This window comes from Sphaerodactylus townsendi, linkage group LG01 (genome assembly GCF_021028975.2).
Source record: "Sphaerodactylus townsendi isolate TG3544 linkage group LG01, MPM_Stown_v2.3, whole genome shotgun sequence".
Lineage (NCBI taxonomy): Eukaryota > Metazoa > Chordata > Lepidosauria > Squamata > Sphaerodactylidae > Sphaerodactylus > Sphaerodactylus townsendi.
The window spans coordinates 107,459,855-107,485,899 of NC_059425.1; the positions used below are offsets into that span (position 1 = coordinate 107,459,855).

Below are 26,045 nucleotides of genomic sequence, written 5' to 3' on the forward strand. Positions count from 1 at the left end.
CTCAAAATCAGGTATCTTGAAATCACCTCAAAAAGGCAGCTCTGAAGCAGGCATAGCCCTAGTGCCTTCCAGTTGGCACTATCAACACACACCCCTTTCATATTTTTACACAAAAGAGTTGTATTTTCCAATGCTAGAATAGCTAGATTTCATCTAGAAAACTGGCAGAGAACGTTACAGCTCTCTCTGGTCCCATAAGCATAACAAGTGAGAATTCTGCAGTTTCTTCTGCTGAAGCCTAGATGTGCCATGTAGTAGTCCAATTTGAAGCCACTGAGGATGGATGAAAGGAAATGTCACACTAACCCAGCATTTAGGGAGGAATTTATTACGTAATCTGTGAGGCATTTTCTTCCTTTAGAAGGATGTTGCTGTAAGTGAGGTAGTGCTATTCTGAAGGGTGAATAGGGAAATTAGACTGTTATAATCTAGTTTAGGACAGAGAGTGAGGGAAAACCCTGCTTTCAAATCAGCTGGATCTCTACAGTCCTGCCAAAACAGGATCTTCCCAGTTATCCTTTACCACACTACACATATATCCTTGTTGCAATCAGGCTAAGGAACAGGGCTGCTCATTGGCTTCTGGTTTACACTGCTTCTCCACATTTATTTATTTATTTATTTATTTAGTAATCTTATATACCGCCCAACCCCCGAAGGGCTCTGGGCGGTGAACAACAAAAATTATAATTACATATAGGTTTTTAAAAAATTAAGTTAAAAAGCAGCAGATAATAACAACAATGCCCGCAATAATACCAATTAAATGCTCCCAGAAGGGGAGAAAAAGAGTGGAGCCCATAGGTGGTAATGGCCTCAAAAAACAGAAGCGGTGGAGGGGGCACTCATCACGCTGGGACTGGACACCTCCAGAGAAGCCCGGCAGAACAACTCCGTCACTTTGCAGGCCCTCGGCGGAACTCACTCCCCAAGATCCTCGCAAGAGGGGCCCGGACAGCTGGAGGGAAGGGTGTTCCACTCAGGCAGGGGGGGCCAGGGCTGTATAAAGTCCTGGGTCTGCAAGGTGGGAGGCCAGGCCGGCCCTGGGTCTCAAGGTGGGAGGCTGCCAACCGAGGGGAGGGGAAAGTAAGAGGACCAGCCTGAAGCAAGAAGAGAAATGGCCTTGGTTTGGCAGAAAGCAGAAGATGTGGATAGAGTGATGTTGACTGCAAGAAAATAATTTTTAAAAAATCAAATGAAGATAACTCCTAGTGCGGGCATCAGAGATCACATATCTCAGTAATCTTCAGAAGTTAAAACATTATAGTATCTTAGTGAGGAAGAACTGAAAGGGATTGGGAAATAGAATGTTTTGCTAAAACATAAGGCTGAGCGACAGAACAGTCATGGAAAGGGGTGAACAGTCAATCAGGGAGGTTTAAATCTACGCTCAATTGGTTATTTTTGTAATACTGAACAGTTGTCAGTATTTGCTTGGCCTGGCTGTGTTGGGAATAAGGCAACAGCAAACTTTCAAGTGGAATTCATTAGTCATAAATTCTTGTTTGTCTAAATATTTGACTGGACTGTTGAAAACATATCAAAAACATTAAGTAAGCATTAAGAATAAGCTTCTCCTAGCTATAGAAGATAATCAGCTGTAACCTGGATACTAATGAAATAGGCAAACTTGTTGAAGGGCTAATGAAGTGTCAAGATGGTGGGGAGGGAAGGAGGAGCTTATTTCTTTCCTGCTCACCATTTTTTCTGTTCAAAATTGTCTACTGTTGCTTTTCTTTCCAGCAAACACATTTGCAATTATGCCCTGCTGCACCTTTGTTCAAACCATATGTGCCCCACCTCCCCCACCCGCTATCACCCAGGGTTGCTTTCGTGAATAAATCTTGTATAGGCTTCAGTATAAGCATTTTTATGTGACATGAAACTTACCCCTTGGTTTATATGTGTTAAGCGAACTCTGAGGAGGAATGGTCTTTCCCCATCTTATTATCCAGTTTTCCTGTCATATGCACACATTAGGATTTGTGGCAGGGCCAGTTATTGAAATGGGCTATGAAGACAATCTTCCAGTTTTCATTGCTTAAAAAACATAACTCTGCAGAGAAGATACCCTTCTTCCCAGGCTCATATCCACATTTACTTTGGTGATCACTGCTCAGAGCTCATGCTATAGTTTGTAAATGTCGCTGTGAGTTTCCCCACTTACCATAGTGAAATAGTGGCAATTCTGGGACTTACATATATTCCATAATAGAGACTTTTATTTATTTATTGTATTTATTAATTAGATTTTTATACTGCCCTATCCCCGAGGGGCTCCGGGCAGTGTACAACAATAAACATAATATAACATAAAATGGCTAAATCTTTAAAAGCAGCGATAAAACAGTAAAAGCTAAATCTTATAAATACAATACAATAAAATACAATAAAATACAATAATAAATATAAATGGCGTCCAGCAGCTCCATATTCAAAATCCTCTCCCCAAGAGGGAGGAATGGCAGGTCCCAGATGTAGAGGGCCATGAGGTAGAGGGCCATGAAAGGGGGGGGGCATCATCAGCGGCCAGTTCCTCCAAAGGCCCGGTGGAACAGCTCCGTCTTACAGGCCCTGCGGAACTCACCAAGGTCCTGCAGGGCCCGGACAGTTCTCGGAGGGAAGGAAGCGTTCCCATCAGGCTGGGGCCAGAAACCCGATGGAAGGCCCTGGCCTGTGTGGAGAGCCAGCTGCCATCACTCCGAGGAGCCAGGGACCACTAAGTAGGGTTGGCCTCAACCTTGATCGGGAAAGAGAGCCAGAGCAGGGACATATGGGGTGATGCGATCTGAGAGATACACGTGTATGGCCTCTAGGCCGCTGTGAAGACCTTAAAGGTCCAACACCAACACCTTTGAAGATGATCCGAACTCTACATTGGGGAGCCACGTGAAATGCAGCTTGACGCTTGGCACAGGCTGGGATGTGTTCCCAGGTGAAGCTTGCTCTGTGAGCAAACGCGCCGCCATATGCTGCACCAGTTTTAGTCTCCGGATCAAACACAAGGGAAGGCCCGCGTAGAGCGAGTTACAATAGTCTAATCTGGAGATGACAGTTGCATGGATCACTGTGGCTAGATCCGCTTGGGAGAGGAAGGAAAATACTTACCTAAGAATCTGTGTAATGTAACCATGTCTAACTGGAAATGATGAATAAGCCCGTGTACATTGAACAGGTGGCACAGTAAGGTTACTAGGCTGTTTCCTGGGAAAACAGAAAGTGTCCTGTTAAACTGATGGAACGTCACCTCGCAATCATCATAGTAACTGACTTTGCTCTGCTTCTGCTTCATCTACCCTAAGTTTAGTCCACTGGCAGCCTCTCTGTGACTTGAGTGGCAACAGATCCACAACAGATCTCTGTGACTTGAGTGGCCAACAGATCCACAATCTGGACAGAGGGTTGTGTAGAGGGCTTATCTGGTGGCCCCTCTGGCAGTCTTGAAGCACTCCTTATTCTACCCAGAACAATATCTCCACTTTAAAGGAAACCAAATTCCTTTCTAAAAGATGCCAAAGAAGTATTTAACTATATTAACATGCTGGGGATTTTTAAAAATTGGTCTAAAAGACAAAAATCTGCCCATATCATGTCAGGGTGGGTGCCAGTCTGTAGTTGGAGCCATGTGCATGGCGGTAGGTAAGTAAGTGCTCATGTGCTGTGCCTGTTCCTGCAGGGAAGGAAATCTGTATGCACCCTTATTTGCATATTAAATATATATGCCAGATTGAGACCTTGGGCTGTATAGATGATGTCACTAGGGATGTGAACTTGGATAGAACCAAGACAAATATATATCAAAAATACCTTATCAGCATTTTTTGGATATAATCAGGTCTGCCAGATATACCTGGGAATATTAAAAAAAATATCCCAGGAACATTTGGGATTAACCAGGAATATCAGGAGCCAGTGTTTGCAGGATCCCAGACTGCTTTTTTCTCTCCCCACCCCTTTACTTCCCCCTGTGTTTCTGAGTCTCCCAGGGCTTGTCAGGTTGCTTTAAGTAAGATTCTGTCAGTTTCAAGCGTTTTTGTTGATTTTAAAGGTTTCTTCTTTGCTGGAGTTAGTTCGTGTTTGGTTCATGGGTTTTGGTGAATTCTCATGGTTTACACTGAGATCCACAGGTTTTACATAGATCAACTTCTCATGTTTCATATAGTTTAAGTTTCTCTGATTTTATTTTAGTTGGGATTAATAGCTTGCAATAGCCTACCAAGGAGGGAGCTTCTCGTGTGGTTGTGGTGGATTTTCCGGGCTGTGTAGCCGAGGTCTGATGAATTTTGTTCCTAACGTTTCACCTACATCTTGGCTGGCATCTTCAGAGGTGTATCACAGAGGAAAGTCTGTTACACACTGTGTCCAGTAACAGATTTTCCTCTGTGATACACCTCTGAACATGCCAGCCACAGATGCAGGTGAAACATTAGGAACAAGATTCATCAGACCACAGCCACACAGCCTGGAAAACCCACCACAACCAGTTGAATCCGGCCGTGAAAGCCTTTGGAGATTCTCATTTTTTCATTTTCCAATTTTTCCCTCCATAAGTAACAGTGGAGGGGGTGGGCACTTTGTTCAAAGTCTTGAACTTTTTAGATTATTTTAAGGCACCAGCAGCTCCTTAGTGCCAGTGCCTTAAAAAATACCCACCCCTACTCATCCCCTAGAAAAATTCCCTATAGGGATTAATGGAGCCAAAATATTGGAAACTGGGGTGCGGGCGGGGGAGACCTGCTCTGAGTACCATACTGGGAAAGTGGGAACAGTGATATTTTCAGCTCCAATATATTTTGCTGCACATCTGTAAATGCCACTAAAAAACAGTCTTCAAGTGTACCCTTACTGCTATACAGGCTACATTGCTGATAGTACTTAGCTGAATGGATAAAAGGCCTGAATCAATTTAAGGCAGTTTCATATGACCGTGATGGAGATTATGAACAACTACTTAGGACATGGGAAAAAATGAGCTTCTTCACAATATCAATGGTGGTCAGATTTTTCTTTCTATGTGAATTTGTATGCTAAGGAATTCCTATGCATTAGTCATGGAATACCTGTGTATCACAAAAGATTCTGATGCAAGTTTTAGGGCACTGTCTGAGTTGACAGGGAGCACGCTTCTGATCTATGCTGTTGATGACACTGTCCATCTGCAGCTCCTTCATGCAAGGGTAACAGCTAACAAACTGTCATATTTTGAACAATTTGAAGAAGAAGAAGAAGAAGAAGGAGGAGGAGTTTGGATTTATATCCCACCTTTCTCTCCTGCAGGAGTCTCAAAGGGGCTTACAATCTCCTTGCCCTTCCCCCCTCACAACAAGCACCCTGTGAGGTGGGTGGCAGTGGCGTAACTAGGCAAACTGGAGCCCTGGGCAAAACCTGAGTTTGATCCCCCCCCAGGCGCGTGCCCAATGCAACACGCACCCCCCCTTGTAGTTATGCCCAGTGGTGTATCTAGGCAAACTGGATTTTGGCGCCCCCCATGGGCAGCCACCCTCTCCCACTGTGACCAAGCAATGATTTTTTACACCAGGTTGTTTCAAAGTCACCATCACATTATAGAACACGCCCCAGCTCACAAATCTGAGCACAGCAATAAGCCATGCCACACAGCAGAAATAATTTTTTGAAAACATTTTTAAAATGCTTTCAAAATGTTTTATTACCGCTATGAAAACATTTATGGTGTTGTATCCAGTACCCCCAATTGGGGGAAACAGCATCACTTTCAATGTTTCAAAGGAGAATCTGGACTCCCTAGTTTAAACAAGTGATGCTGGAATCCACCCCCAAAAAGCATCATTTTCAATGGTGTTTAAACTAGGGAGCCCAGATTCTCCTTTTAAATCTATCTTAAAGGGAGAATCTGGGGTTCCCAGTTTAAACAACATTGGAAGTGATGCTATTTTGGGGTTGATTCTCCCCCACCCTGAAACAGCATCACTTGCAATGTTTAAACTGGGGACCTCAGATTCTCCCTTTAAATCCATGTCAAAGGCGGGGGGATTTAAAAGGAAAATCTGGGGAAATTTGGGAGGTGCCTGCTGGCAGGGGTTCAATTGTTAAGCTAGCAGCACCAAACTTTCAGGGTATCTTTAGGAGACTCCCCTAATGATACCACCCAGGTTTGGTGAAGTTTGGTTCAGGGGGTCCAAAGTTATGGACCCTCAAAGGTGTAGCCCCCATCTTCTGTTAGCTCCCATTGGAAACAATGGATGATGGGGCACCCCCCTTTGGGAGTCCATAGCTTTGGACCCCCTGGACCAAACTTCACAAAACCTGGGTGGTATCAGTAAAAGATTCTCCTGATGATACCTCCCAGGTTTGGTGAAGTTTGGTTCAGGGGGTCCAAAGTTATCGACCCTCAAAGGTGTAGCCTCATCTCCTATTAGCTCCCATTGGAAACAATGGGGGATGGGGCACCCCCTTTGGGAGTCCATAACTTTGGACTCCCTGAACCAAACCTCACCAAACCTGGGTGATAGCATCAGGAGAGTCTCCCAAAACATCCCTGAAATTTTGGTGCTGCTAGCCTAAAACCGCGCCCTCTGCAGGCCAAAAAATGGAAAAACACTGAAAATACAAAAAATCCCACAAACAAACCTGCGCCCCCCCACAGGGTTGCGCCCAGGGCAACTGCCCACTTTGCCCAATGGGAGGAACGCCTCTGGTGGGCAGGGCTGAGGGAGCTCCGAAGAGCTGTGACTAGCCCAAGGTCACCCAGCTGGCGTGTGTGGTCAGTCTAATCTGAATTCCCCAGATAAGCCTCCACAGCTTAGGCAGCAGAGCGGGGAATCAAACCCAGTTCCTCCAGATTAGACACATGAGTTCTTAACCTCCTACGCCACTGCTGCTCCCAGTGTTTGTCAGCTATTATCTCACTGAAGAAACCCCCCTGCAACGAATGAGTCAGGAAAAAAAATGTGGGCCTCTAACCATCGAATTATACCATTGTACAAATTTCAATTGCATTTTCTTCTCAACTATTACTGAGAAATCAACTGTTGACAATTTTAGTTTATTTTTACATTTACAAGCAAACACATGAGTTAAGCACATATTCTAGGCACACACAGGAGCTTCAAATATGCTCCATTGTGCAGTGACGGAGCTTGTTCTGTGTTTAGGATCTAGATCCAACTGCCACCAATGCTTTACGGTTCTTTCTTCCCACCATCATACGATCTTCACTTATGTATAAAAGATATCAACGCCAACCCTCTGAGTGCTGACAAATTCAGATCCAGGAATATAAGTATTTCTGAAACACTCAAACAGCAAATTCTGGAAACAGGAATTGATGTCTGTTTAGGTATTTTTCCTGCTTGATTTGAGGAACTAAAAGCAGATAACATTTTTTTCATAACAAACATTTTTGAAAAATGAAAGTATGCAGATTAGGTTACTTAATTTATTCCTAATGGGTTTATGAAATCAAATGGGTGGAATAAGGCTGTTGTTTTTAAAAGGATTTAGGGTAATGGAGAGGGGAGAAGACTATTACCCAACAGCTTGGCATTTCTATGGGGGGAAAGAGGGCAGTGATTCTGTTGATATCTGCCCACCTGTGGCAGTCCAAAATGCCCTCTGAAATGCTGCTCCTGGGTAAGGAGTTTCCCTTCTCCCACCAAATGCTGGAAAACCTATTTTATTTTGTCTTAACAAAGAACTTTCAGCAATCTGCACACACAGTCAGGTCCTGTACAGGGCAGATTCCATGAAACATGACGGTGTGTTGAGCTGACATATATTTCTAAATCCCTCTGTTCATACTAACGTAGAGAGAGAAAAACTCTTAGGAATAAAACTATTTAATAAGAGAACCAAAAGGCAATTACTAAGTACAGCTATCTAAAATGGATTTCAGATTATTATTATTTTTTGCAACTTACCATTTGTCAAGCGGTCAAACAAGAAAATGTCAAAATCCCACATTCCCACTTTGGACAGCATGTGCTGGAATTAGAAATAAAACATAAATATGAAATGCAGATTGATGGCTTAAACAAATTAAGCCCAAATAGCTAGCCATTAAATTCCTTCCTTCCTTCCTTCCTTCCTTCCTTCCTTCCTTCCTTCCTTCCTTCCTTCCTTCCTTCCTTCCTTCCTTCCTTCCTTCCTTCCTTCCTTCCTTCCTTCCTTCCTTCCTTCCTTCCTTCCTTTCCAACAGAGATCAAGCTTCCCAGAAGCTTATGATTTGGAATCACACCCACCCCAGCCACAGGCACATGGAGGTGGGCTCAGTGGTGAAGGAAAGGTACTTTGTACATGCTCAGAAGTAAGATTATTCCTTCACATGTTCCAGAACAGAGCGTTAGTCAATTTAAGTGACACTGAAAACCATGAAAGACAAAATGCCATTCAATTTCTTTCATCTAAAAGGTTTGAAATAGTTTTGTTGTTTTGTACAGAGAATATTTGAATCTCATGTTCTGGAAGGAATGAAACTGTAAATAATAAAGATATTTAAAAGAAATATAACAGTTCTGAAACCTCCAGAGTTTTCCAGGGCTCCCACTCCCAACCTAAGTTATTAGTTCAAGCACAAAGAAATACAATAGACATAGAAAGTAGAAAATATTGTACTAATAGAAGTGAAAATGGGTCTAGAGACAGACTCTATCCAAAGAACAAGCCCCAAAGAACTTGGCTTTAGAATCCTGGTTGACATGCAAGATACAAACTACTATTTACAAAAGTCATGATTTGAATGTCATGGCAATTGCCATTAGTTCTAAACCAGAGTCTCTTCAATCCTTGCACATCACTCAGTGGCAGCAGGGAGGAAGAAGAAGAGTTTGGATTTATATCCCCCTTTCTCTCCTGTAAGGAGACTCAGGGGCTTACAATCTCCTTTCCCTTCCCCCTCCCCCCCAACAAACACCCTGTGAAGTGGGTGGGTCTGAGAGACCTCCAAAGAACTGTGACTAGCCCAAGGTCAGCTAGCTGGCGTGTGTTGGAGTGCACAAGCTAATCTAGTTCCCCAGATAAGCCTTCACAGCTCAAGTGGCAGAGTGGTGAATCAAACCCAGTTCTCCAGATTAGAGTGCACCTGCTCTTAACCACTACGTCACTGCTGCTGTCCAGATTAGAGTGCAATGTCCTGCTCTTAACCACTATGCCACTGAGAGATCAAGAAAGCTCAAGGACCTCTCCTCTGCTTCTTAGCAGCTATGTGGACCTCAGTATTACCATACAGAAATATATATTTGGAGGAAGAAAATAAAGTTTAATGCAATGTAGCTAAGTAGTAGCAAATAATGCGGATATTCAGTGAAACATTAAATTATTTAATAGCAAGTAACTTTAGATAAAAATAGTGCTCAGGTTGAACTCATATATTTACTAATTTTATTTATATCCCACTCCATCCTAACTGATACCTGCTGAGATCTGTTTCTCTATATCCAATCTGCATCAGGTTTCTCTTACACACTCCAAATCCCCACTTTTGAATAAGTCAGTATGCATGTGTGTGAGGAAGAACTGTGTTTTAAAAGTCTCCATGCCTTCATAACTTTACTACATGTAGAGATTAACAAGGAATTCTGTGTAGCAAACATGCAAGTCTAGCACAAAATTCCTTTGCACTGAATTCAAATGAGCTCCACCCAGAGACGGTGGTTTTAATTTAATCCCAATTTTTGTTTAGAAGATTACTTTTTAAAAAACCCTAAATTTGTATATTCCTTACCCTTGCTTGACCCAGATAGTCTTCATCCAGCAAATACAATGAAGTTTGTGGTACGATCCCACGCAAGAGCCGGGATGCATGGAAATATCTCTGAAAGCTTAACAGTCTCTTTACCTTTTTCTTTGTGCTAATTTCCCCTGAGTAAATGGTATCTGTGGAAAAACAATTGGTACAAAGAGCTTCACTAAACCAACAAGTCAGAATTCAGTGCAGATCAACTCTTGGCTGATGCACTTTTAAAGCAGTCTCTATGGTTCTTTTCTCCAGTCCAAAAGAAAACAAATGCATTTTTTAACACCACATTTAGTTTTCCCAAGGGCAATGATATAACAAATGGTAAGTTCTGGAATATACAGAATATCCAAGCATGGGTGTTTGATAGGAAAACTGAATCGAGGAATAAAGAGAATTATTTATATTTAGCCTCATGATATTTCAGTGAAACCTAAAATACAGATATCAGTATGGCTGAGAACAACCCAACAACAACCACCATTAATATTTTACAGAATTTTGAGCAAAGAAATATTACATAAACCCCCTCCATGATGGAGTCGTGCCATGTTAACTTTCACAACTGCAGAGAGAAACTAAACTAAATTTCAAACATTGTGTAACATCTGCAGCCATGATTATGTAAACAGGATAATCCTACACAAAATCCTCAAACTATACATTCTATTCTGGTAGCAAAGCTTTCTTTGCTCATATTCCTATGTTTAATGTCTTGCTAATACCTGCAGTTGCTGAATGGAGCATCAAGTGAGCCTTGTGACAACCTATTTGCCTTTTCTTTTACTTTACGTTGAGTTGCTCCTGTCTTTACATGACAAGTCAGTTGGAGACTTTCCTAGCAACAAGGCAAAAAGGTGGATTTATCTTGAGTCTACTGCATTGCCTGTAGAGTGTATGCCACTTTGAAATTCTCAAAATGCTGCCATTTTCATTCTATTATTATTATTGTAGACCATAAGAAAGACATTGAAACATATGTGGTGAACCGCAGAGTGCACGCAAAAATATGAGCTGATTACTCAGTATATTGATTCAGCCCTCAACCATCTATTTTGAATAACACAGAGGTGCATTACCCAATACAGAATGTTCACTTTTGTACCTCCCCTCTCATTTCATGTGTGGTGTTAGACGCATATGTGCTCATGAATACAGAATGTATTGATTTTGTAATGTGGGTGTTGCCATAACAATTTCACTAGATACTTGGTGTTTCACTAGATACTTATGTCTGCAAATAGATATTTATGTTTCCATTACTATGGACTCCCATATTAAAGGTGTCTTCACACAGGGATAGGATTTTGTGGCTTCTTTGTTGTTAATGTGACTGCAGATATAGCGCAGCAGCAGTTAAGCTTCCATGTGGTTTATGTATCTGCAAGGGAAAGGGCTAGACATTTTTTTTATGGAAGCTGAGAATTCAGAAAACTTGGTATGCCTACTGTTACAACTGCATATTGATACAATATTCTAGTGCCAATTAAAAAATTTTTTAAAGTCTTCTAGTGACAGGGGGAGGGAATGACTACCATGCGGGCAAGAACATCCAAATTTCCCTCTAACATCAGTCATTCAGGCTTTGCTGTAATCATTCTCAAAACTTCAGGACAAAGCAGGTTTGAGAAAAGCCAAGAAAACACACAGAAGTGCAAAAATGTGCTATGATGCTGTGAGGAAGCAGGGAAAAAAGCTGCTTCCCAAAAGCATTGAGCTTGGGGCAGATAACCTATGTGGAATATAGCCAAAACCATAGAATTATAGAATCAGAGAATTGGAAGAGACCACAGGGGCCATCCAGTCCAACCCTCTGCCAATCAAAGCATTCTTAACAGATGGCCATCCAGCCTGAACATACAAAGGAACATACATCCAAATAGCCAAATGTTTCTCCAGTACAACATTTATCTATAGTTGAATTCTAAGGCAGCCAGATATCTTGCTTGTCCTGCAGCTCTAGTTGTCTATCATCAATCAGTGGAGTGGTGAAGAAAAATGGGGGTGGGGGATGTGGGATGTGGTGTAAACTCAGAGTGACATCATTGGATCAGCATGGCACTCTAGTATTCCACTGAAAACTCTATGGCAAGACCATAGAGCTTTGGGAGAACCTTGGAGTGTCACAATTATGTCACTTTCAGGTTTGTGCCAGTATCATAGTATCATTGCAACATCTATTTGCTTCTTCCGACCTCCTAAACCTACCACGAAATGCCAGCACTCTGCTAGCAAACTTTTGGAGTACATTGGTCTAGGCTGCAATGATAAGGACACTTTTTTTTGGAGTAAGTTTATTGAATAACATGGGACTTACTTTTAGTAGACCTTTGTGGATTATTCCTTTAATAGTTTTAGAAGGTCACTAAATCATAGGTGTAAAAACAATTTGAACATGGAGCAACATTTTAATTATTACGTACTTGGATAATTTTTATGCCAACCAGAGAACCTGTACATACACAATGCCACAGTATACAACAAATTTAAGATTGCCAGTGAACAACTTATTCCTGATCTGAAGCATTATAGGAAGATAATTGTTTTAAAACATGGTTGTTACAGAATTAGCAAAAGGAAATAACCCTTGTTCCCCCTTAAGGAAAATGAATGTAACCTGTAATAATAGAAAAGCCAACTTTTAATTTATCATCTTAATGGTCTTTTTCTTCCTTGTGTCATTTAGAACGTCTCCTCAGTGTTATCATCAATACACCCTCTTCCTTGGAACAGAAGGTCAGGTAACAAACTTAGCAACTCATTACTTGCAAAAATCTTGTTCTAAAGGCAAGTTATATATTTAGTAAAACTCAAGGGTCAAGCAATCTACTAGTGAGATGCTTGTGTGAGACATGTCCAAGTTAAGTAAAACATTTCATTAAATTATTAAAAATCCCTTTGCTATGGCTACAAATAATATATATATCAACATAAGTTTGATTATTTTGTGGGGGAAGGTAGATCCCCAACACTACAAAAAATGAAATGAGTACTCATAACTGAGGGGCAGTCCAATTTAAAGACCAAGGTGACCAGAGACAGCACCACTGCTGTGCTGCCCCACTGCCTCCAGAGGGTTTTAAGGCAGAATGGGGAGACAGAAAAAACAAAAAACCTCTCTAGTCTCTTGAAAACCCTGGGGGGGGGGGTAAGTCCGGGGCACCAGTGCTCAGTGGCGCTCACAGTGCGAAAGCCCATGTGGAAGCTGACTATAGTCTATAGTTGACTATAGTCAACTCTATCTTTGGAAACGCCCTGCCCCTCTCCTTTGATGGCCTCTGATCAGGCACCAGTGTAGCTCTGTGGTGGCACCCGCTTCTGGATTTTGCCATCGCAGAGCTGAGGGGCACCTGGCTTTGCCAGTGAGGGCAAAGGGGGCAAACATGCAGGCACTGCCCTCTGTCAACTCTATCAGCCCATTCAAACCTCCCCACCCCCACCCCCCGGTAGTATGGAACCATTAGTCAATTCTAGCAAAAATAAAAGGGGGTCTTGTGACTGTTTAAATGACACATTTTTATTCCTGCATAAGCTTTCGTGCAAAAGAGCCTGCTTCTTCAAATGCCACAAGTAGATCCCTCAGTTTGAGATTTGGAGAGGCCTACTCCATCTTCACGCAGACAAGTCTCTGTGGTGCACTTAAGTCTGGTCCTTTAATTCAGGATTTAATCCTGGATGTATACTAGTCTACTGTGAAGCAGCTTGGTACTCACTTTTAGGACTGATGAGATGCCAGGAGAATTACCCTCTGGTACAGACAATTTGGTAGCACCCTGGAACTTTCTATCCATACCTATCCATTGAGTTCTGCATTCTGCATATGATCTATCACTATTATATACCTTATATGTTTTAGCTGTCACAAAAAGATATTTCTATTTGCTCCGCCATTTACTGATGGCCTGTTTCGTATTCTTTTTCTGGACGAGAATACCTCAAAATACCACCACCTTCCATATGAAGCTACTTGATTACTGTGGTCATTTTGGAGGACCTTGCTCTGGGTTGCCCCATAATTTGAGTCTAGATGCATAGCAACTCTAGAACAGCCTCGTATGGCGAAGTGGTTAAGAGCAGCATGAACTCTAATTTGGAGAACCAGATTTGTTTCCCCACTCCTATATTGTTGCTAGGTGACCTTGGGCTAGTCACAGTTCAGAACTCTCTCAGCTCCACCTACCCCATATGTCCCGAACCGGTCTCTGCGCTCGGCAGAGACCAACCTACTGGTGATCCCTGGCCCCTCAATGATACGGCTGGCCTCCACCCGGGCCAGAGCCTTTACAGCTCTGACCCCCGCCTGGTGGAACGCTCTTCCACCAGCTGAGTTACGCAGGGCCTGCAAGACTGAGCTGTTCCACCGGGCCTTTGAGGAGACTAGCCGTTGATAGGGGCCCCCTCCCCCCTTCCTGTTCTTTTATGACATCAAGAAGATCCTACCACCCCTCCCTTTTGGGGTCTTCTGGGGGAATTGATAACAGGCGCCATCCTGGGTTAACTAATTAATTAATGCTGCATTTTAATGGGGTAGGGTTTATTTTTATTAGAGCCATCTTAACTTATATTTATATGGTATTTTAATTTGATTGTGCTCTTTCTACATGTTGTTCACCACCCTGATCCCTTTGGGGGAGGGCGGTCTATAAACCCAATAAATAATAATAATAATAATAATAATAATAATAATAATAATAAGAAGAAGAAGAAGAAGAAGAAGAAGAAGAAGAAGAAGAAGAAGAAGAAGAAGAAGAAGAAGAAGAAGAAAGAGTTTGTAAGCTGCCTTAAGTCTCCTTACAGGAGAGAAAGGTGGGGTATAAATCCAAACTCCTCCTTCTCCTCCTCTTCTTTTTTCCCCCTTGGCCAAAGCTGTGAGATGTCTTTTCCGGGAATTTGCATCTATCTCTTTCTATTGTTATGTTCTGCCTGTGGGTGATGGTCTTTTTGTTTCTTTTGTTGTTCCTTTAATTGACCCTCTTTCCTGTTTATGTTGTCAATTATTGCTAAACATATCTATATGTTTAATATGATCTTAATGATTTTAATTGCTGCCTTGAGGGCCCCAATTGGAACAGAAGTGAAAATAAAATGTTTAAACAAATTAATTAATACATTTTGGTTAATATCTAGCACTTCTGTCCTGGGTATTTTTAATGAGGCACTAAATATTTGCAGTTGTGGGTTTCAGGATTGGTCTGGTAGCTTTTGTTCCTAATGTTTCGCCCGCATCTATGACTGGCATCTTCAGAGGCATGTCATGGTAAGATGTGTTTCTCTCTGTGGCCCAGAAAGCCCTCCACAATGCACTAAATATTGTTGCTAACTTTGTGCTGTGGCTTTTTATCTCTCATTTAATTGCAACACTGCTGCTAATTTTTGTGTTATGTGTTTTAACTTTTGAGCTGCATCAGAAACTTTTAGAAGTTTTAAATATATTCTGTAACTAACTGCCTAACAGAAATGATGAGCTTTTTGATAAATGTGCCAGAAGTCCAAAGTATTAATGCCATACTTGTGAATCTATATATACAGCCAGAGGTAGCCAAAGACAGCTGAAGGTAGAAAATTCAAATGGCACTCCTTTGACTTCCATAATAATTAACAGGGCACACATTTTACCAGGAAGCTGGGAAAATTTGGAAGATACAACACAGAGATATTAATTGTCCTTAAGTATTTGGCAAAAGGTTCAGACCATGAGATTAAGGGAACGATCCTGAACACTTGTCTCTGAGCAGTTTAGGACCAAGCCTTGAGCTAGTGTATTTTGATGATATGTGTAATTTGATAATATGGCAACATATCTGGAAATATGCTGGTACAGAGAAACACTAGTGCCAGGGTCATACCAAGATTACCCTGGTGCTGGCATGCTATTAGGGGTGTGTTGTGGGATGAAAGGAACTTAGTATCTAAAGCATTTCCGTCTGCTCCCTGCCCCTTGCAAGGGTATAATGTTAAGCCAGAGACAACTGTAGTGTAACTGAAAAATTCCCATAGAATAATGAATTGGGAGAATGAAAATACAAAGGTCTCCAGCAACCTCTTGCCACACCAGTGTGGTGTAGTGGTTAAGAATGGTGGGCTCTAATCTGGGTTTGAACCTTCACTCCTCCACACAAGTGGCAGACTCTAATCTGGTGAACCAGGTTTGTTTCCTCAAAGCCTGCTGTGTGATCTTGGGCCAGTCACAGTTTTCTCAGAACGCTCTCAACCCCACCCATCTCACAAGATGTTTGTTGCAGGCAGAGAAAGGGAAGAAGTCTGTTAACCACTTTGAGACTTCTTATGGTTGAGAAACGCAGGGTATAAATCCAAATTATTTTTCTCTTGTTCTTTTTCTACCTCCAAGCCACAGGACAGCTAAGGATACCAACTAAGCCTACAGCTTTCTTAAAAACTATATCAAGAGGGGCACTTTACATAAAAAAGGAATGAAGGAAAAGGATAATAATTTTTATAGAATTCTTTCCTCAAGCTGTGAGTGCTGACAATGATTCTGCATGCCATCACATATACCTATCCTCTGTGTTGCCTCAATGACCCTTCTTCCTTCAACAGTTGGTATTAGTTAATATGCACAGAGCAGAAAGGGGACACACTTGCAGATATGCAGGGAGTATGTCACTGCAATAGCAGAACCACACTAACAGCCCATGCTTAGGTCTGCAATATAAAAGATTTAGCAGTACCAATTGTAGGTAAAACCCACTCGACATTCCTGTCCTCAATTTGCATATACATATACAAAAACAGCTTTTGTGGTTTGAAAATAGTATATATAGTATGTGAGGCTTTCCCTGTGTTTCTGATGTATATTGACGGTAGAGTACATTAAATTTGTTCCTAAGTCTAAGCTCCTGGTTGGGTTAAAGTTTTCTAATGTTTAATAACACCTTCTCAGTTTGAACCGTACACCAGGAAAGCACATTCAGTTCTCTTCACTCTGTGCTGTGATTCACCAAACTACTGCAATTGTGATGTATGGAATTCCTTTTTGTTCATAATTAAGGCAATCAAGAAATGTGCTGTATCAGTCATGGACAGACTACATCATAGCATAATGAAAGATAATTTTAATCACCAAGGATCTGGTTCAGTGACTCACTAAACAACTTAAGTCAACCAGAGAATTAAATTATTTTTGCCTTACTAGTAAGAACCCATTGGTGCAAGCCAAGATAGACTAGACACCAATAAAAGAAAAATTGAATGAAGTAAAAATTCAATACTAGAATTTACACAACAGTGCACAGAGTGCCTCGTTTTTCTAGACTGTGTACAGTTTATACAAACCATGGCTCTTACTAACAGAAAAAGAATTCTAAAACATCTGGAACATTATGTGGATGAATCACATTCCAGAATCCAACAAATTTATGGAAAGAAAATTAGTTCATAAATGATCTTGACCATCAGAATTTTATCTTCCTAAAACCTTTTGGAAACTGACCCTAGGGTTTTAATAAGACATTTTGTCTACCTTATTTGACCTCCTTAGTTTTTTCACATACCAAACATCAGGAAGGTACAAAGATTCTACAGTTTTCTGTAAGCTACTGAGATAGAGGACAAATAGCATGCCCTCTATCCACTAGATAATGTTCTCCAGTTTGGATTCCACGGTCTCTTCATCCAAAATTGCTAATATCAGAACTATTACAGTTTTCTTTCTTTTTTTACCATAAAAGGGGCACTTTTGTTCTGATTAGAGCTGGCTTCTATATTTTCAAAGAGAGACAGAGTAAGCAGCCGTTTCTATTTTTCTATCCTAATAGCCTCTGGCCCATCTGTCTTGCAGCCAGCACTATCTAATCTGATTATGTCTTCAGTACCTCTCGGTGTCCATTTCAAATGCTGCAAACTGCAGATTTGGGGCTTTTCCATCATGCCTCGAAACAGCTTTCTCTCAGAAATCACAGAATGGCCCCCATGAGTGTTTGGTTACAGAAGGCATGATATGTACAAACCACTGCCAAATAGCTAGATTCACGGACTGCTCAAGAATTCCATCAAATGAAAACATTTTTCAAAGATCAGTGAAGCAGCTTTAACACAGTTAATAACTGTGGTTTGGATCGATCACTAGAAATCCTTCATGCCAATAGCAAGCAGACATGTTCCTGCTTCTATGAGAAGATATGCTGAAGAGGAATGTTGTGTGCATGAGGTCCTATTCAACTGTATATTGTATTCTCCTATATTCATACTTTATGTCACTAGTAGTAACCACAATAATAGGCACTGGAATGTGGCTACAGGAAGATGAATGATGGGAAGAGGGATTTTTAAAAGTAGACCATAAGTGAAGTATTCCTTAGAGTATACGCTGAGCATATACACTGTGAAAACAAATGAAAAAAGTACCTATGAAGTCAAAATGCAACAAAATTATTGGACACAGAGTATAAAAAATTGTGTGTGTGTGTGTGTGTGTGTACAAGTAGAACTTAAACTGTAATCTTAATGCTCCCATATCATCCCACTTCCCAAGCAGTGATGTACTTACTGTTGAGAAGACGGAAGTCTATAAATGGGTAGGAACCACGTCGCTCAGAGAGAACCCCTGTCTGACCTCTCAGCCGTGCATCTCCTGTAAGACATGATAATCAAATAATTACTAGATATACTTTTTTGAAGAAAAAACTAAATTGTCTTGAGTTATGAGATTAACTTAATCAAAACTATCAGCTTAGAAACAAAGTTCAGTCTGCTTAGTTTTAAATATCAAAAAAGTTAAGTGAAAGGTTAATGTATGATCAACAGTAAAACATAAATGAACATGTGTACACCCAACAAAGAGCACGCGCGCGCACACACACACACACACACGCCTGCATATGCACAAACATAATGCCTCTATCTCAAAAAACAACTTTTCCCACCCAGAGCCCTGCAAGGAATCCGCTTATGGGGACCCCAGCTCCTTAAAAATTAAAGCTATGTTTTATTGATTTGTAATTGGGGTGGAGGGAGGATAAAACCAGAAATACATATAATAATCCAAATTCTATAAAAATTCTAAAGCAATCAAGGTATGAATTAACCTATTGACTGAACAAGTCAAATCACACACAAAGATTAACTTTTCACTGATAGATTTTCTCTCATATTGTGGATGTTGTAAACACCAATCTCATAGGCAACAATCAAGTAATGAAGGACATGCTATAGAGCAGTGGTGGCGAACCTTTGGCACTCCAGATGTTATGGACTACAGTTCCCATCAGCCCTTGCCAGCTAGGCCAATTGGCCATGCTGGAAGGGGCTGATGGGAATTGTAGTCCATAACATCTGGAGTGCCAAAGGTTCGCCACCATGGCTATAGAGTATGAATCTGAGTTGCCCAACTGACCGCAATAGGAGACAGCATAAATGGTGAAATAGACAACAGGACAACTACATCTTTGGCATACCATGCACAGCTCTTGGTGGCTTGCTTAAACTACTAAGTCAACAGTTTTCAGTGCTTGGGTGCTGTATGGTTTCCGGGCTGTATGGCCATGTTCTAGCAGCATTCTCTCCTGACGTTTCGCCTGCATCTATGGCTGGCATCTTCAGAGGATCTCTGATGCCAGCCACAGATGTAGGCGAAACGTCAGGAGAGAATGCTGCTACAACACGGCCATACAGCCCGGAAACCACACAGCACCCAAGTGATTCCGGCCGTGAAAGCCTTCGACAGTTTTCAGTACCTTTGGGTTTTCTTTTAAACAACATGAAGAAGAAGAGTAGTAGTAGTAGTAGTTTTGATTTATATCCCTCGTTTCTTTCCTGTAAGGAGACTCAAAGGTGCTTACAATCTCCTTTCCCTTCCCACCCCCCCACAAACACCCTGTGAGGTGGGTGGGGCTGAGAGAGCTCAGAAGAACTGTGACTAGCCCAAGATCACCCAGCTGGCATGTGTTGGAGTATACAAGCTAATCTGGTTCACCAGATAAGCCTCCACAGCTCAAGTGGCAGAGTGGGGAATCAAACCTGGTTCTCCAGATTAGAGTGAACCTCCTCTTCACCACTATAGCACACTGTCTCATAAAGGAAGTACATGCTACATTGCCTTTAACATTTTACAAGTATTATTCAAATGAAATTATTTGCATAGAAAATTGTGAAAAATTTTTTTTAACATTAACACTGAAGCCATACTTTGCCCTAATATTTCAATTGAAGTGTTTACTGACATCAGGGCACAAAATTGACATGGGGTACTTAATTTTTAAAAATTAAATATAAGTCAAAAAGAACAAGCTAAATTGGATCATGTTTCAAGGCATCTGAATTTTTTTTGCCAGAAATCCACATCATTGTGGATAAGTATCCAGGGAAGAATACAAATTAAAAGCAATATACACAGAAGCAGAAGCTCAACTTTGAAGATCTGTTCACAGGAAAAACAATGGCGCCCCCTCTTAATCATAGGTCTTCCCTGCAAAATTCACATGCATTTTCAACTCTAGCACATTTTCATGGCTATTGCACAACATGTATTATTCTTTAAAGGAACCACAGGGCTCGGAATCAGCACTCCATGTTTTATGTTTATCATGACTAATAGTACAGCCCTATGAACACTGTCCTGGGAATAAGCCACACTGAATAGATTTGTGTGTGATTCTAAGTAAATATGCTTACAACTGTTCTCTTACAGTGCCACTGGAAGAACACTTTCCTGGGAGTAACTCTCTGTGGGGACATGGAGCTTCTGAGCACATATTACTGCCTGGTGGTGGTGTGGGGAAATTATACTGCTGTCTTGAATCTTCTTCTACCCAGCAAAGCTTCTTCACCTCCACTTCCTAATTCTCTTTCCTGCCTCCCCACTAAGTATCTTTGACACGATCAGATAACCAATTTTCCTTTTAGGCTTCCAGATTGAAGCACTCAGGCACCTATAGCTTCACTGCATCTTAGTGGCTCAGCTCCATGTTGGCATCTCCCTCTTCTGCACTCAGTATCAAGACAGAACAACACACTTAGTTGAGCACTCAAGGGAAAGTTACAGCTACAATAACACCATGGAAAAACTAACCACAATATTGGTAATAGGAGGTGGTAGAAAATGAGTCAGCATTTTTTCCCCAGGAATTTCCTACATTCTAACTAGAAACACTAGTGATGCTTACCGGGGTGGCTTGCCTGTACCTTAAGTTTTAGAATATACAGTTCTTTGGTGGATTCTGCACAGTTCTTTGATATATGTCTGCAAGGTGATAAAAAACCGTGTGAGGGGAGGGAGGGGGGGTCACCTTTGTACAGATCCCATTCCCAAAACGAGTTTGACTTATTTTATTTCTCTCAACCCAGGATTTTCAAAAATTGCTAAACCAGCAATCCTTTTGCACAATCTTGGGTTGGAGGCACTCCTGTACAAACACAACAGACAGGAGACACTTTATTTCCCTCTCTTCTACCCATTCACTTTAGGTTCTGCACAGTCCACTATGTCAGGGAGAATCAGCCTGCCTGCCACCCTGTGCATGTCACCCAGCACATTGTGGGCAGATTTTCTGAGTGCTCGACAGCCCCCCGAGCACATTTTCTCCCCTTGGCAGTGAGCCTGACCGCCATATAGATCTACAGCAACACATTCATTATTGCCCAGCTGTTGCAAGGAGATCACTTTTTTTCCTTTTGTGTGTTTCACACAAACAGCTTTGCAGGTGCAACCGATTGAATTGTGGGACTATTGACATGGCTGCAGGGGTTCATTTCTGTATGCCTGTGCAGCCACGCACGTGTTGCAGGAAATTTAAAAAAAGAGAGAGAAAAATGTCTCTGTGAGAAGGCACGAAATCAAGCCGGATTGTTTCCATGAACTCCAATCACTCCCTGAATGGGTGGAGGACACACATGTGAATGGAAAACAGGTTCTTTTATAACCTGTTATATGTATGCTGTGTGGAATCCACCTTTACTAACCAATGCCTTGTTTTTACTATTCAGTACAGCAGACTCATAGCTGAATCATCAAATCCCCTAGACTCGTCTTCAAATGGCCTTTGAAAACAAACTGCAGAACATGTCAGGAGCTGAGCTATGATACTTTTTAATAAACTTTTTAGAATTTCAGCAGAGTACAGCCCCTGGGCAAGCAACTTTGTGCAAAGATAAGACCACAGACTGCAATTTCTGACTCACCACAACCTCATGCCATTCATGCAAAGCAGAATATCCCCCCCACCAAATACTGTAGTTCTCCCTGCCAATGCTTACAAGGTAACAATGAGCAAGAACAAGATAAGCAAACAATGAGATCATTGATTTTGGCAGGAATTTTTTACAATTGCCACTTTGTGAGTTATCCCAATCCACACAGTAGATCTACTTGTGAATATGGTTTTTTATTTTATTTTCTCTAAAGTTTCATGCAAAACAGATGCATTGTGTGTAACTTTCAGTTTAAACTGTTTGCAAATCTTCAAGTAGTCTAACCAATAGTTACTTCAGTGTTAGAGCTCACAAACTGCAGCCTCAAATGTCTTTGGTCACAAGCAGTGGTGTAGCGATAATGGGATGGGGTGAGGCGCCCCGCCCCGGGCACATGCCATTGGGATAACGTGGGGGCAGAAATTGCCTCAACACCCTCCCCCTTCTCTCTCACTATGCCCCACCACACCAGCCAGGCCCCGGCGGCCAAAGCATGCTGTTCTTTCAGCCAGATACCAGCTGAAATAAAACAGGGGCTCTGCAGGAGGGGCTCTGCAGGGGGTAGGGGCTCATGGGGGTGGGGCTCATGGGGGCAGGGCTCTGCAGGAGGGTGCCCCCGCGCCCCTTCCCCCCTCACCAGCCAGGCCCCGGCAGCTGGAGCAGGCTTTTTTTCAGCCAGCGGCCCGCTGAAATAAAGTAAGTGGGGGGGCAGGGCTCTGTGAGGAGGCTCCAAAGGGGGCAGGGCCTGGGTGCTATTTTGCCCCAGACACCATTCCCCCCCACACCCCTGGTCACAAGCCATTACTCAGTTCAAAATGATAAATGCATATGACCTGCACAATCTTGAATGAAGTCCTAAAATTATAGGCTATGGCCATTTGCTGTCATCTGCATGGCAGCCTTTTTATAGCGTGTGTACAATGGTGTGCATAGTCCTTTCTGGCCCCATAAACCTGCTTGTAATCCAGTATGGGTGTAAGCAACAGCTTCTCTACAGAAATCATTTAAATATGCGAGTCTTTTATGGAGCCAGACCTTTGGTCCCTGTAGCTCAATGCCATCTGCTCTGACTAGCAGCTGCTCTTCTGAAGCAGGGAAATGTCCTTCCTACCACTGATACCTGACATCATTTAACGGAAGTGCCCGTTGATCTGATTAACTGATATGGAACCTTCCATTTGTTAAAGCTAATATTCCTCCACTGATTCACTGTCCCAATCTACATAGCTTTCTTTGCTTTGGAGGAAATCCAAAAAAAGGTTATTTTCCTCCTGCTGTAAAAGAATAAATGCTGATGTTAATAATGGGAAGATAGAAGAAAAAAACTTTGGATCTCAACATGTAGCTTCACCACAAATTTGACTCTTGATAAGTTTAACAAGAGAAGAAAAGTACTAGTTTCCCCAAGTGCTAGAAATACTGTAAGAAAGATACATTTAAGTTAACAAGAAACAATTTTAGAATTTAAAAAATATTATCTAGCACAGAACAGATCTCTTCAGAAATCACAGGTATCGGATATACCCATTGCAAAAAGGCAGGAATGTGGAAGTGACCAGCTTCAGAACTGCATTTAGATTAGAAAAAAACTGAATTTAGGAAATATCAGTGGGCTTCTGACTAAGCTGGTGAGAACGTATATCCTCTTGGGAGGCCATTCTGAAATATTAGGTTGAACTGTGCGACAGGGAGTAAAACATTAGCTTATCAGTGCCTTGGCTTGTTATATAATGGACATCTTGAACTAGGCTTTCCTTCAGATGAGTTTCTTTGCTACATAAATGACTCTGATTAGAGCTTTTCTTGGGGCTGTGAGGACGTTTACTTGGTCCATGAACAGTCAGCATTATTTCATGTATTGCACTAAATCAGGCCTCTCACACTTTATCATCATATATTTGGGCTTGTAAGGAATTGATAAATTCTCTATTTTGGCAACCTCCTTAGGGATTTATTGAGCATCTGGAAGATCAACAAGGTAGCAATGTATAAAGGGTGTCACAAAGTTACCTGAATAAATCATTGGGGACTGTGGTTTGTACAACTGTGTATAGTTTGCTGTGGATTAAATTTTATTGTGAAATTTTGCACCACTTAATGTTTACATTAACACTTATGCCTTGGTTCAGTTCTGTTTTTAGACTTCTGGTTGGTTCTACAACCCTAGTTCCTGTTAAGAACATAAGAAAGAGCCTGCTGCATTGTACATTGATGGCTTATCCTGTCAGTTTTATCAACTCACTCTGTGTAATGCACCTTAAGTCCAAGCAAGAAGACAGACTATAAATATGGTAAATAAATAGAAGGGTGCTTGAACTGGGGACAAAAACAGACTTCAGGCTTCAGGTTTCACATCACTGTACTTAACTACCTGTTTCTTCAGTGATTAATTTTATTGTTGAGTTGAGCTCCAATTTCTTCAGATCTATGATCTGAACACTAACCTTCTCTTAATAAAGCAGGAGCAGATCAGCAGGTAGCAGGAATTAAACTGAAAAAATTATCTGAAATATAGAACAGACATGTCACAACATGTCAGAACTTGTCCAGATGCCTAACTTCTTTGCTTTTCAAACATGCAAGCCATTTGTTGGAGTGCTGATTTATTTTGTTCTGTTTATTTGAGCATTTACAGGTGTGCAGTGGTGAAGCAGCAATGGGATGGGGGGCACCACGCCCGGGCAGAAAATTGCTCCCAGACCCTCCTCCCAGGGGCAGGGCGTAGGTGGGCCATGGGCATGGGTGGATAGGGGGCGGGGCGGGCAGATCGGGGCGTGGGCACACACGGGCAGGTCGTACTTCAGGCGCAGTTTTCTCTCGCTCCGTCACTGCAGAGGTGTTGTCTGAAAATGTGGTAATAAAATTCATGAATGAATCATACCTTTTAATATGAGCTTGTCAGCACTGTGTATTTGGATTTCCAAAATGATTTTGACAAAGTCTCCCGCCAAAGATCGTTAAGCAAACTTCATAGTCATGGGATAAGAAGACAAGTCTTATGGACTGAGATCTGACTGAGGAAGTGGAGACTAGGAATAAATGATCAGTTCTCAGAATTGAAGGATATAAGCAGAGGGGTCCCTCAGGGACTGATGCTTTTCAACCTGTTCATCAGTGACCTGGAGCTGGAGGTGAACAGTGAGGTGACCAAGTTTGCAGATAACACCAAATTATTTAGAGTGGTTAAAACAAAAACATATTGTGAAGAGCCCCAAAAGGATATCTCCAAACTGGAGAAATGGAAATTAAAATGGCAAATGAGATTCAGTGTGAACAAGTGTAAAGTGATGCATATTGGAGAACAATACCAACTTCTCATATACACTAATGGGCAATGACAGACCAAGAAAGGGATCTTAGTTGTAGTGGACAGCATGATGAAAATGTCAACCCAGTATGTGGCTGCTGTAAAAGACAAATTCCATGCTGGCCATAATTACACAAGGAATAGAGAATAAAACTGCTGCTATCATATCACCTGTATACAAACTAATGGTGAGTTCACACTTGGAATACTTTGTACCATTCTGGTCATCACATCTAAAATGATGTAGCCAGAGGGACAGATAATAATTATTTTGTTTTTAATATAGTTTTGATAGATATATAATGTTAGTAGAATTTAGGTTTTATTCTGGTCTTCTGCAAAGGTTTTCCTTACTGCTGTAAAAATGTATTATTCTCTGAAACCATTATCTAAGTTGCAAGCTGGCTGAAACAAAAGATTAGATTATGCTAAAGGTGGACCCAGAGAAACAGGATGCAGACAGTTAATGAATCAGGCAAACCCCTTTTGCATTTTGACATAGCCCCAAGTAATTGTCACACACCCCCAAGAAAAGCCCACAGCTGATGGCAGAATTTATGTTAAGTAATTTCCTCCTACTTCGGGAAAAATCACTAAAGAATAATATAATCACTAAGCCAAACTGAAAGCCTCTCCCAAAACTGTAAGTTTAGAAATGCCCATTAACAGCCAAATACAGGATGGAACGTCAAGATAAATATGCATAAGAGTCAGCAGACAAACATCTGCATTATCACAAGGACAACTATCTGGAGGTGTTTCCTCACCAAAGATAAGACCTGGACATCTCAGAAGAAGAAGCTTAATGGACCTTGACAGCCCTGTATTGTTATTGTATAATTCAGTCTATGATGTAACCACTAAAATTACTATAAGAAGTCT

The 26,045-nt window shown here is 41.5% G+C and overlaps 1 protein-coding gene across 4 annotated transcripts in view; it reads right to left on the reverse strand.

The window, feature by feature from the left end:
* PDE7B (phosphodiesterase 7B) overlaps window positions 1-26,045 on the reverse strand; it is a 179,517-nt gene that overhangs the window by 21,211 nt on the left and 132,261 nt on the right. For all 4 annotated transcript variants that reach the window (XM_048490045.1, XM_048490038.1, XM_048490029.1 and 1 more), the window contains 4 exons: window positions 18,219-18,302; window positions 9,701-9,852; window positions 7,899-7,962; window positions 3,109-3,204 (listed from right to left, as the gene is read on the reverse strand). In XM_048490045.1, the coding sequence (XP_048346002.1) occupies window positions 3,109-3,204; window positions 7,899-7,962; window positions 9,701-9,852; window positions 18,219-18,302 (396 nt within the window). The remainder of the gene's footprint in view (window positions 1-3,108; window positions 3,205-7,898; window positions 7,963-9,700; window positions 9,853-18,218; window positions 18,303-26,045) is intronic.